General features: G+C 42.7%; 1 protein-coding gene across 2 annotated transcripts in view; it reads right to left on the bottom strand.

The window, feature by feature from the left end:
- Positions 1-13,914, bottom strand: part of Fntb (farnesyltransferase, CAAX box, subunit beta) — a 69,023-nt gene that overhangs the window by 25,686 nt on the left and 29,423 nt on the right. For both annotated transcript variants that reach the window (XM_090344293.1, XM_090344292.1), the window contains exons 5-9: positions 9,371-9,517; positions 9,187-9,270; positions 7,080-7,166; positions 4,862-4,991; positions 1,906-2,038 (exon numbers count right to left, since the gene is read on the bottom strand). In XM_090344293.1, the coding sequence (XP_090200419.1) occupies positions 1,906-2,038; positions 4,862-4,991; positions 7,080-7,166; positions 9,187-9,270; positions 9,371-9,517 (581 nt within the window). The remainder of the gene's footprint in view (positions 1-1,905; positions 2,039-4,861; positions 4,992-7,079; positions 7,167-9,186; positions 9,271-9,370; positions 9,518-13,914) is intronic.

The following is a 13,914-nucleotide window of genomic DNA, read 5'->3' as shown; positions in this document are numbered from 1 at the left end:
GGAATATCCCAACGAAATTCACAGGCTTTCTTCTTGCTCCAAAAAGCAAAGTAAGACTTAATCCTGGGAGATTTTAAGTGACTACTAACAATTCATTATTCTAGTTAAATATTGTTTTCCATTTGTGGAAGGCAGTCAATGGCATGGAGCTACCAATATAGTCACTTGCTGAGTGAGGCAATGGCCTACACCTCGGTGCTGCACTGTCTTCTAAGAAAAGACTCGTGTGTGTTTGTGTGTGTGTGTGTGTGTGTGTGTGTGAGAGAGAGAGAGAGAGAGAGAGAGAGAAAGAGACAGAGAGAAAGAGACAGACAGACAGACAGACAGATTGGGAATGGCAATCAGGACCTTAAATATGCTAAGTAAGTATCTACCACTTGAGCCAAATTCCTAAATTCCTAGCCTGTGTTGTTTTCCCTTTTCTCTATGCATGAATTCAGGGTCTTGTGCCACAGGTGCCTTTCTTGCTCACAACTGGCATTCTACCATTCACGTTACATTTTCCAGTCTAGCATTTTGCTGGTTAATTGAAAATGGACTCTTACAGACTTGTTTTCCCAGGCTGGCTTCAAATTTTAATTCTCTATATCTCAGCCCCTTGAGTAGCCAAGATTAGAGGTGTGAGCCATCAGTGCCCAGCAAGTGTTATTCTTCTTTGCACAAGAAAAATCTAAATGCAAGCCAAAAGAAAATAAACGTGATTGAACTTAGGGACTTGCATGTGCTAGGCAAGCACTCTACTACATAACTACATGCTCAGCTTTTTCTATTAATTTGTAGAACCAGCTCTCACTGAAAATGAGATTACTCTGTTTTGAAACTACTGTGGTCAGAGTATAGGGTAAGGTGTGTCTACAATGCATCTCCTTTCTATTCCAAGGTTGGTATTCTGCCTGCCACTCAAGACATACCCCTTTGCTAAACTCCAGACTGTTCCAAGTCCAAGAAACTTAGTATTTCTTTTCTTATCCTTTTTTTTTTTTTTTTTTTTTTTGCCAGTCCTGGCCTTGAGCTCAGGGCCTGCTGAGCTCTGTCCTTGGTCTTCTCAAGGCTAGAGCTCTACCACTTGAGCCACAGCACCATTTCCAGCTTTTTCTATGTATATGTGGTACTGAGGAATCAAACCCGGGTCTTCGTGCATGCTAGGCAGGCACTCTACCACTAGGCCAAACTCCCGGCCCCTTTTCTTTTCCTTTTAAGAAAAGTTTTAGTGTGTGATGATACTAGGGCTTGAACTCAGTGTCTCATGCTCTCATTTGGCTTTTCCACTAAAGGCTGGTGCTCAACTATTTGAACTGCATTTCCATTTCTGGCTTTTTGGTGGTGAACTGGAAATAAGAGTTCCCTGACAATCCTACCAGTGGTCTAGTCAGAAAATGAACAGGCTCAGAGACAGACAGGTTTGCCCTTAATACTCTGAACCTAATCCCTGTAACCCTGGGGCTGGGAGACAGCCCAGCAACTCTGTTTACCTTGGTGCAGTACAGCTCTAGCGAAATTAAGAAGCTAAAGAATAAGGCTTAGAGGGCCGGGAGTTTGGCCTAGTGGTTAAAGTGCTTGCCTAGCATGCATGAAGACCCGGGTTCGATTCCTCGGTACCACATACATAGAAAAAAGCCAGAAGTGGTGCTGAGGCTCAAGTGGTAGAGCTCTAGCCTTGAGAAAGTCCAAGGACAGTGCTCAAGGACAGGGGCCTCCTGACTGTGGCATAAGGAAGCTAAGATCATCCTCAACCACTAGCCCACCTTGTTGAGCACATGAGTCCCTCTACAAGAGGTTCCCCATGGAGCTCTCAAAACCCAGGATGGGCAGAGCTCTTTTCACTTCTCTAAACAAGCATGCTGGCTCCTGGCCACTTGGAGACCAACTACCCTGCAGTACTAGCTGAGGGCCTCCTGGGCTCACCTTGAGCATGCAGTGCGCGGTGCAGCAGGGGTAGAAGCCCTGCCTGCCAGAAGGAGTAGCAGCCATCCACCAGCTTGTTGCAGCGGCCCTGAAATCCACCCTCAAACCGCATCTGCCGGCTTGTCACCCATTGCTAAGAAAAGAAAAAAAAAAATCACAGGAGAGGCAGAATGTTAACTAAACATTCACAAAATCCAGCAAGACATGGCCATTCTGTGGGAAGAAGGCTTCCTTGCATATGATAAGTACTTAGCCCTTGGTTTTAGGGGCTCTGGCTTTTTTCCCTCTGGTCTCATTTTTGCTATGAACATTTAATCTGGCTCTTTTAAGGCTACCAGCACTTATTTCTGCTCAGTGGCTAACCTTCACTTGGTTCCAATTCAGTGCTGATGTTGGGAATAAAGAAAACACACTGATTTTTAAGGGGACCTGCAAAAGTATCTCAGTAAACAACAGGGAAGCCAAGTAAGACCATCAATGGCTCTGCACTCATCACTCTGCTGAGGTACAGTTATTCAAAACAGATAAATAGAATGCTCTGCTACATCTCATCACAGCACTTACCTCACCTATTTACCTGGCGACATTCACGGCAATCCTCTCAACAAGTCTCCACTGAGACTGGAGGCAGCAGCCGTAGGTCGTCAGCAGTTATCTCTGTCCAGTCTAGCCTCTCATCCTCCAGGGGAACACGGCTGGCTGACATCAGAGGCGCATGTGCGCAAACGCGTGTGTATGTTGCTTAAGTAGTTATATCAACAGTTGCCACTCACCAAGCAGTTTATGAACAGTGTATCTTTTCTACAATTTTTATTTTATTGCAAGGGGGATGTATAGAGGGGTTACAATTATGAAACTAAGGTAATGAGTACATTTCTTGTCAAACATTGTTACCCCTTCCCTCCTCTTTTTTTGCGGGGGAGGGGGGAGTAGGGTCGTGGGGCTTGAACTCTGGGCCTGGGTGCTGTCCCTGGGCTCTTCAGCTCAAGGTTCCACCCTACCCCTGGGCCTAGGTGTTGTCCTTGATCTCTTCAGCTCAAAACTACCACCCTACCCTTTAAGCCACAGTCCCACTTCCTCTTTTCTAGTTATTAACTGGAGATAAGAATCTCAAGTCTTTAGTGCCTGGGCTGGCTTTGAACCACGATCCTCAGATCTCAGCCTCCTGTACAGCTAGGATTGCAGGTATGAGCCACAGTGCCCAGCTCCTTCCCACCTCTTTTACTCTATACTGGCACTTGGTGTTACTCAATAGCCACATGTGATACCAACATTCCTCACTTATCTCCAAGTAGTCTAAACACATTGTATTGCTAAGATCAAGACAACTTTGGGGTTGATTGAAGAAGTAAGACCAACTGGCTGACCAGGTAAGACATTCATTTCCCACCCGTCTATAGAGCAGCCACCAGCCTATACCACAGAGCAGTATCATTGCACTGAAAGGGAGGGAACAGGCTATATCTGTCCCCAGTACCTGGAGACTTTGGATTGAGTTCTTGGAAATAAACACAATAGACTCATTAGAGAAAGCAGCCCTGACCTGTGTTAAGGATTGTAGAGTTTAAATTATGTTGTAGTTACAACATTCATTGACAGTCACCATCACAAATTTTTAAAAAGTCAAGAACAGCTGGGCACTGGTGGCTCACTCCAGTAATCCTAACTACTCAGAAGGCTGAGAGCTAAGGACCTCAGTTCAAAGCCAGCTGGGGCAGAAAAGCCCATGAGACTCTATTTCCACTTAACTACTAAAAGAGCCAGAAGTAGAGCTGGCTCAAGTGGTAGAACAAAACACTTACGGAGAATACCCAGGCCCTGAGTTCAAGCACCAAGACTGGCACATAAAAGAAAAAAAGATAAAAATCTGCATAGTTGGTTGAGGTACATACATAGAAAAGCTGGAAGTGGTGCTGTGGCTCAAATGGTAGAGCTCTAGCCTTGAGAAAAGTCCTAGGACAGTGCTCAGGCCCTGAGCTCAAGTTCCATGACTGGCAAAATAAATAAACAAATAAAATAAAATAAATTATATTCCTTAGCTCCACTTGGGACATGGGACTTTTATTAAGTTTCATTCCTTGTTGGTGATCAGGTCACTAAGTGTCTCGTGAACTCTATGTCCAGTGAACTCTATGTCCAGTGCACCAGATGGTCATTTTGCAAAACTTTCAAAATGAGTGTGATATATAGGAGGCTTCTAGCTATACCTGTGAACAGTGATACTCCACAGTGGGTCCATGACAGGAACCTGAAACCTGTACTCACAGCTGTCAGTTATAGCTAATTTTCTTGGAGGTCATAGTCCAGAGAGTGCAAGGTCTCCAAAAGAAAAGGGAGAATCATTTCTCCTTGGTCGCTGTGTGCATATGTTTGTGGACAATACTGACTGCTTTCTGAATTCATTCTGAATTTCTGCCAGAAGCTAGAGGTCTAGATGTAAATGCTTGGGTCTCTTTCTCAATGCAATTACCCAGCTGTGTCTGGATGGAGGTGCTGACATTCACATAGATAAGTGGGGGGGGGGGGGCGGCAGAGCTTCACTTCAAAATGCTTCCAAGTTCTTACAACTTTTTCTCTTAGAAGAGTCTAAGACACATGATAGCGCCTACTTCTGAAACTGAAGCTACTTTCCTTGGAAGTATGAGGAAAGTACTCTGGACCATTCCACATGTTTGTAGGTGTTAAAAGGACTTTGGAGTTGGTTTACATACAGTGCAGAAAATTTTAAACAGGCAGAGAGACAGAAGGGAAGAAGAAAGTTGAGACTGAAAATAATTCTGGTATCCTCCAACTGTCTCAGAACTCCAACATCCCATCTTCTCCCAGGGTTTGGAGGTTCTGAGCTGAAGGCTAAACTCTATAGGGTATTTACACAGCCAAACCTCTCCAGAGTCTCAAACCAGAGTCACAACCCCAAGAGATGGGCCTGAGGGCACACAATTCAGCACATACTTACTAACAAGCTCTTCAGGTTCAGGGAGCATTCCTTCTTGAGGATTACCAGTGCAGCCAGGCCACAGAATGTATAGCCACCATGGGCTTCCATCCCTGGCACCCCGCCAATGCCACCTTCCCAGTTCTGACACCTAGAAGACATTGAGAAAGGCAGACTAAATGTGCGTGCGTCCCCTCCACATTGCAATGGCAGAGAATTACTTTGCTCAGATTAAGGAAAAGCTATCACCTCATGAATAGGTCCAGATCTTGGTTCAAATGATAGACTTAGCCAGGCACTGGTAGCTCACACCTGTAATTCTGGCTACTCAGGAGGCTGGAATTTGAGAATCATGGTTCAAAGCTAGCCCAGGTAGGAAAGTCCATGAGATTCTTATCTCCAGATAAATACCAGAAAATCAGAAGTGGAGCTGTGGCTCAGAGTAGTAAAGGGCTAACCTTGAGCAAAAGACCTCAAGCACAGTGCCTAGGCCCTGAGTTCAAGGTCCATGACTACCACCAACAACAAAAGAAGCAAACATAGAGTGCTCAAACTACCATCTCTAAATCATAGTCTCCTTACAACAGCACTATAAAAATCATAAGAAACGTTGGATACTATGCTTATCTGCATTATTAATATATTAGAAGTGAGAAGGTAATGGAATAATGCTTATAAAACAAAGAATATAATTGTAACATTCCTAACTTAGAAATCTCTAACCAAGTAAACTACTAAGCAGGCTTGGGAATATAGGCATAGGCAAGATCTTCAAAGAATATATCCCAGGTATCATTTATAGAGAGCCACTGCAATATGTGCTCCATTAAAATGAATACATAAACCTGCAAAACTAATGTCAACAAAGCAAAGTGAATTTCATGCCAAAAGGAAGCTTTTAGATGCCTGCTGTGCAACAAGCTAAGAGCAATCTGCCCAGACTGAAACAAGAGGGCAGACAGAAGGATAACTCAGGACATGCATGCATGCATGCATACACGCACAGATGCACACACGTGACCGCCTGCATGCTTCACTATGTGCAGAATAATTTTACAGTTCTGACAGAATTGTGTAAATGAATTCCTGATGTATACATTTATGACATGTACATTAACTCCAGGAAAATCAAAGTAATGAAAAAATATGATTATCTAGTTTCACCTTTATATTGAGATGGTTAAAAAAAAAGTACTACTACTTTGATGAGAATGTAAAATTATACACACACACACACACACAATCTTTGTGTTGATGGTGGAGCTTGAACTCAGGGCCTAGATGCTGTCCCTCAGCTTTTTTGCTTAAGGCTAGTACCACTTGAGCTACAGCTCTACTTCTGGCTTTTCAATGGTTAATTGAAGATATATCTCTTGGATTTGTCTACCTGAGCTGTCTTCGAACTACAATCTCAGATCTCAGTCTTCAGAGTAACTAGGATTACCCCCAAGAGCCACTGGTGCCCAGCTCTCTCATCTCTTTCATAAGAATTTCTGCAGGAGACCAGGAGTTTGGCCTAGTGGTAGTGTTTGCCTAGCATGCAAACACTGGATTCAATTCCTCCATACCACATACACAGAAAATGCCGGAAGTGGTGCTGTGGTTCAAGTGGTAGAGCACTAGCCTTGAGAAAGCCCAAGGACAGTGCTCAGGCCCTGAGTTCAAGCACAGGACTGGCAAAAACAAAACAAAACAATAAAGTTATCAGCCGGGTGCAGTGACTCACACCTGTAATCCTAGCTACTCAGAAGGCTGAGATCTGAGAATCAAGGTTCAAAGCCAACCCAGGCACAAAAGGACTTGAGACTCTTATCTCCAATTAACCTCTAGAAAATGGGAAGTGGGGCCTGGCTCAAGGGTAGCCTTGAGCCGAAGAGCTCGGGGACAATGCCCAGGCCCAGAGTTCAAGCCCCCTGACCCACCAGAAAAAAAAGAAAATTTCTGCAGGAGTAGAATTACTGATTCACAAGCAAGGGTATTTTGAGATATTGCTAAACTGCTATTTACTATCTAGACTGCTCAGATCAATTCAGACTCATACCTATACTGCTTACCAAAGTTTCTGTGCCTTTATCATCTAAATATGGGTAAAAGATTGGAAAAAGTAACAATTTAAAGTATTTTTTAAATGCACAATCATGTAATCCTAAGACACCTCATGATTTTATATCTCCAGTCTCTTCTAGTGAAGTCTTGGTCATCTTAATTCCAAGAGGTCAGGAAACCCAGGCTTTCTCACCTTGCTATCCATTCAGCAGTGCCCTCAAAGAGGTCTGGAGTGATGATGTTGGTCAGAGAAGCTACTGAGGCAGCACAGTATGCACTTCTGGAGAGACAAACAGAGGGAAATACAGTATGCTTTATTTAAGAGTGCACCTCGTCCTGGCTCAGTGAGCTCCTTGGATGGATTGCTTACCTTGCCAAGTAAGCAGAGATGACCTCCTGTCTTAATCCTAGCACACAGTCAATACCCCCAAGTCTCCAACTGAGCAAGAAGTGTGGCAATCTATTTGGATGGAGTTGTTCACAGCATGGCTTCAGTGAGAGAACAGTACATTCTACTCTCCCTACCTCCACATGGCCAAATAGACATCAGAGGAAGTAACAGCCATATCAGTTCATGTCAAAAGTAGCTTTAGCTTGTCTACTCAAAAACCTACCCTGGTTCCTACTATTCCATTTAAGTGTCTAGATTATTTTCAAGGACTTCTATGTGCTGCTCTCTCATTCAGTCAGCAGGACTGGATGGATGTCTGTGGTATTGGTACCTAAGGAGATAACTTTACATTTTCTGCATCAGGCACAGTCCAGAGAAACCTCTGAACTCTCATAGTGGCTTATGCAAAACAGGGGGAACAGAAGTAGACATAGTTCTTAAAACATTTACAGGAGGAAAGGAACTCTAGTTTCCAACATCTCACTAAAACAACATAAAGAAACATCTTTCAATAAAAATGAAGGAACATTCTTTTGTCATTGTTGCTCTTTTTTTGCTAATGGTGCTGGGAATTGAACCCAGAGCCTCATGCTAAGTAATTAGCTCTATTAGAGTTACACTCACAGCCTCTTTTTTCTTTTTTAAAGCATTATCCTTAGCCAGGAACCGGTGGTTCATGCCTATAATCCTAGCTACTCAGGAGGATGAGATCTGAAGTGCACAGTTCAAAGCCAGCTAAGGCACAAAAGTCCGTGAGACTCATCTCCAATTAACGACCAGAAAACTGCAAGTGACATTGTGGCTCAAGTGGAAGAACACTAGTCTTGAGCTGAAGAGCTCAGGGACAGCACCAAAGTCAAGGTTAAGCTTCATGATCAAAAAAGAAAAAAAAAAGCATTATCCCACTTGATTTGGGATACTTTTCACAATTCTCCTATCCCAGCCCTAATTCTTCTCACTATACATTTTAGTATACTGTTTACAATGTAAACAGCACAAAGCCAAACTTACTGAGGTGTTCCATAGAAATCTCTGCAGAAGCTGTAAGCAGGATTATTGTACTAGCAGAGTTACCACCCTGGTTCCTGCTGGCCAAAGCATGTGAATGGATAGTGTTTTTGTAAAGGCCTCCGGTTTCAGGGCTGGGAGGAGGGAGACCGGACAGGAGACTGATCCAGTTGGAAGATACTGATTCAGATTTGGATAACAGCAGTGAGGATGGAGTAATGGAGAGGAGCAGACAAATTGAAAGGAACACTGTGATGCCTGGATACAGGGAGGGAGTCAGAAACCACCTGAAGAATTTATGTCTTATTTCTTCCCTGACTCAGTGTTAGATCCAGGATTGGTGACTTCGGTATCACCGCTTAGTTTCTGCATTGATATAAGGCAAACTCCATTACCAGCTACCTCCTTGATTCACAGGTTACATTAGGATTCAGAGCCTCAGAATGTGTGAGGCTCTTTTAGAGGCTGAGAAATGGGATTAAACTTTTGAAATTACCTTTATAGTAAACGACAACATTTGGTGCTGGAACACATGACTCTGGCAGGCTTATAATGCCTTCTGCAGCTCAGCTATGCCATGCTTTGGCCAGCAGGAACCAGGGTGGTAACTCTGCTAGTACAATTATCAGTCTCCTTAGTAGCTAAGATTATAAGGGTGAGCCACAGGCACCCAGCTGATCTTACTTACATTTTGACATTTACATAAAGAAGTGATAATGACCCTTAGGGTATCTGTCACTTCCACAATGACTGTGGCCTTGTGTCACTGACACATCATTCTAAACACTGCTCTGTGGGATAAAGCAGCAACTCTGCCATGTTGCTTCTTTGGTCTGGCATCACTAACACAGTTGAGCTCTAGAAGCCATGGATGTAACTACCTGAGAAAACCCCCACTCACCTTACGTCCACCTCACCTCCAACGTGCATGAGAAAAGAACCGTCAGGCTGCTTCAAGGAGTACAGATACTGAAGAAGCTTCTCTCTGAGGCAGGCAGGAGGGAGAGAAGCAGAGGAAGTGGTCAGTGAGGTGCAGCAGCTGGGCAGCCCTTCTTGGTATCTGTCACTCCTGGCTGTGGCCATACCTGTTAATGACATCATAGGCCTCTTCGGTGCCAATGATGCATAGTGTATTGACAGCTGCATAGGTAGGTGCAAGATGTGGGTACTGCCCAGGGCCTCCTCCAAAGCCACCTTCTGGACTTTGGCACAGCTCCAGAAACTGACACACACTAGTTACATGGCCAAGGAGAAAAGCAAAGTCAGAGAGCATTCATTTCCAAACACCAATGCCACCAGACTGCACACCTTTCTGATAATCGTCTCTGCCTCTAAAGGGGAGAAATCCCTTACCTTATTTGGTAAATACACTAATCCTCGCCCAGAGGCTTTCTACTTGGCTCATCAGTTCACTATGTCTTCCTATCTTTTCTTGTTGCTGTTGTAGTACTGGAGTTGGCATTCAAGACCTTCTACCATATCCCCAACTACATGGACTCCTATCAGTTTTGTATTTAAGCACTGCCTCATCAAAAAGACAAGAAACAACCTTTTACACACAAGAGTGAGAGTATTATGTGTCTTCATCAAACCTTTCCCATATTTTTTCATTCAGTTTGCCATCTTGGATTTGAAATCCAGCCTCCTTCCTTGCCTTTGAAGACTTCATGGCCTTTGAATTTTTCGTAGAACTGCTGGTCAACAGCTTCTTTCCACACTAGCCACCTGTATAGTCTCTCCTTGACGGATGGTGAATACTAAGAGACATCTTTCTCCCTCTCTGCCATGTGTACCCTGAAGGGTTGCCTACTCTGTTTCTTCTGTTGCTGGGAAGGAATAAGCTCTGTGTGGGGTCCACCCCCATGGCAGGTATGGTAGAGCGAGAGAGGGCCTGATCATGCTTTCCAACACAAGTGAACACAAGCAGATCCCAGATAGCTCACATCACAAGGATAGCATGACAGTCTGAGTTCTTGGAGAATAATCCACATTAATCCATAGAGGCTGCAGGTCCTGAACTGAGAGCAACTTTATTGAGGATTTGCCTCTGAGATGGCATCAAGATGCCCAGAAGTTGCATTCCTGCTTTAAGTGAAATAAGAAATCCCCCATCTGTCCAAGGTCCTCTGAAGTTCACCAGGGAGAAGCTGCTTTTCCAGCCCACTCTCTTCAGGTCACATAAGGCCTTTTAGTCAGGAAAACCTTCACTTAAGAGGACATGAAGAAAGTCTGTGTCTTTCAAGTTGTCAGGGACCTTCTTTTCTGGCTTTTTCACCTAGTATTTTCTTATCCACTGCTTAGAGAGACTACTTAAGCTAACCCCCATGAAGATAAAAGTGCATGGGTTTTTTTCCACATCATGTTTGACTGCTTTTGATTTCAGGCCCTTCGTTACATGGGCAAGAACAGAAACAGAAAAAGCTGACTTGCCATTTGATTCTTGAAATACTCACAGGTTGAAATAATGCTACTTCTAAACATTTCCTGTAGGAAACAAGGCTTGAGACTAAAGTTGGTATACAGATTACTCTGCAACACATTTTTAATAAAAAAAATTGTAAAGAGATACAGTGATTCTTAATATGTTTCCCAACTCATCCTAAATTCTTTTTATTTGTTTGTTGGTTTGTTTGTTTTGTTGGTCATGGGGCTTATACTCAAGGCCTGGGTGTTGTCCTTGAGCTCTTCAGCTCACTAGAGCCACAGTGCCACTCCATTTCTGGAAGTTAATTAAAGATAAGAGTCTCATGTACTTTTTGTGAGTGGGCTGGCTTTGGACCACTCAGATCTCAGCCTTCTGAGTAGCTAGGATTACAGGCTTGAGTCACCACCATCCAGCTTCATCCTAAATTCTTAGGCCATCTCCCAGAAACAAAAAGCTAAAGAGCTCAAGTCCTAAGGAAGGATGGCCTGAATGACTTACCAGAACCTTTCTATACCACAAAAACAAGGTTTTAGCTGATATAAACTTAATCGTTTGAGATTAGAAAAGTGATTCAGGAGTAACCACATGAGTGAGGCTCATGGTTTGAGCCCCCATAGTGGGAAATAAAAACAAAAATTTAATAGCACTTTTTTTTCCCCAGAGACAAGGTGCCACTATGTGGCCCACCAAACTGGCCTCAAACTTAAGACTCCTGCGTCAACCACAACTGGGATTAAGATCTGAAATACCATACCCAGCTTAAAGTTCATTTTAAATAAAAAGGAGAAGAAAGATGAAGAGTCATCCATTCACTTCCCTAGCTCCTCAGAACAAAATACTTCTGACCTAGTAGCCTAAAGTCAGTACTAAATGGGATCTAGATGTACTAGCCTCCATGCTAAGGCCCCATCAGCTGACACATTGCATCTGTTTTAGGGTTGTGCTAGAGAGGCAGGGCTTCTCTGGAGTTTCACACTTCTGTATTACAGAACATTCTGATCCTGAGACTTCTAACTTGCACCTTAAGGAACTGGCAAGTGGGCCAGGATGGAACCAGCTGTCAGTAACAGGCTTCTTAGCAATTTTGAGCACCAAAATGTTCATGACACTTCAGTCTACCAAAAGAGGGAGAAAAACTTATTTCAGACGCCAAAATTTCACCAAGTAATAAAAAAAAAATTGCAAGCAGGAAGCACTGTGCTAACATCAAAAAGAGTACACTTTGTGAAAAATAAGTTCATGAGGGCCCAAGTTTGGCCTAGTAGTAGAGTGCTTGCCTAGCATACATGAAGACTTGGGTTTGATTCCTTGGTACCACATACATAGGAAAAGCCAGAAGTGGTGCTAGCCTCACGAAAGCCCAAGGACAGTGCTCAGGCCCTGAGTTCAAGCTGTAGGACTGGCAAAAACAAAAAATAAGTTCATGAATATGGTTCTGATGTACTATGGACAAATGCCTAGTGGAGGTAGAGGCAGATCAGTTATTGTTAATCTTAGCAATGCTTTTAGTGCTATCTTATGTGGTAATTACCAACAAAGTGGAAAAGTCTCTTCTAGATAGGATGATTCTTCACAGACAATGTATAAGCACAAGAACCAATGGAGTAATAAAGAATACAGAAGTTCAGACAAATCAAAACAGGAAAGAGTCTAGGTCTCTCAATGTTATCAAATTCACAGCTGACTCAAATACCCACAAAATGTAAACACTAGCCTTTGCTGCACAATTAAAATCACTTGGGAGATGTAGTAAACAATAATGCACCAGCCATACTTAATATCAATTAAATCATAATCACAGAGAGTAAGCCAAGCTGGAAGAAATTTTTAAAAAATTCCCACGTGATGCCAGTGTTCACCCAAGTACCAGTGCTTCTTAAACTTAAGTGTGCACAGAAATCACCTACACAGTAGGTCTAATTCAAGATTAGACTAGTCTAAGATTCTGTATTTGTAACAAGTCTTCAAGTGATGGCAGTGCTGCTGGTCTGGGAACAACATTTTGGGTGGCAATGAGATGGATCTACACTGCCCAATAGGTGGCCACTAGCCACATATGGCTATTTAAATTTTAACTTACTTAAAAAATACAACTCCTTGGTCATATAGACCACATTTCAAGTATCAGTAACCACAACAGGCTAGTGGTTACCATATTAGACCACATACTTGGTCATTATCATGGCAGGCTCCATTGGATAGTAACCGTTCAACTGCTAAAAAGTATGAAAAAGCTCTAAGGAGATCAAGTGGAAAGCAAGAAAATCAATGACTATTTGCCTTCCATGGAATTTACTTGGACTTTTAGGTGATAGTAGATGTTTCTGGATAGAACTGTTACCAATAGGAATAAAGGATTCAAAAGCATGTTCAGTAGTCAAATAATGTAAAATGAGCAGAGACACAAATCAGACTACTGATAATAAAAAAGTGAAGCAGGCACAAGAAGCAAGTAATATACTTAGGAAAGAGTGAGGTGAGAAATCATGAAGATACAAGATGAGAAATGACTAGGAACATAGCAAGAAAAGGACCAGAGAATTAGGGTCCATGAGTTGTGGACAATCAGTAACAAAATATATTTATTAAAGCACCATCATAAACACACCATTGGTCAGAAACATTTATCTGGCCCCTTGGTTCCATTTTCCAGCTCAAAGGGAATTCAGATTACACTTGCAAAAATACCTAAATATGGGTCAGGAGTTTGGCCTAGTGGTAGAATGCTTGCCTAGCATGCATGAAGACCCAGGTTCAATTCTTCTGTACCATATACACAGAAAAAAGCCAGAAGTGGTGCTGTGGCTCAAGTAGTAGAGCTCTAGCCTTGAAAGAAACCCAAGGATAGTGCTCATACCCTGAACTCAAGCCCGGGACTGGCAAAAAAAACACAAAAAACAACAATAACAAAAACCTTAAATATAAAGAATGATATTGAGGATGAGAAGGGAACAAAATATTAAAAAGCTCACTATTATAGATAACCATAGTGCGGCAAAACACTTCATAAACGCAAAAGGATAATTTTACAAAATTTCTAGCAAAATTGAGGCTAACCTAAAGTAAGAATTTAGGCTAGATTTTAAAAACAAAACAAAAACCTTAAGACTGGGAGTGTAGCTCAGTGCTTGCCTAACATGCAAGAAGTCCTGGGTTCAAACTCCAGTATCACCAAACAAAAAACAAAACAAAACAACAACAACA

Source organism: Megascapheus bottae, chromosome 14, assembly GCF_031878675.1.
Source record: "Megascapheus bottae isolate mThoBot1 chromosome 14, mThoBot2.hap1, whole genome shotgun sequence".
NCBI lineage: Eukaryota > Metazoa > Chordata > Mammalia > Rodentia > Geomyidae > Megascapheus > Megascapheus bottae.
This window is presented reverse-complemented; position numbering and strand designations above follow the sequence as displayed.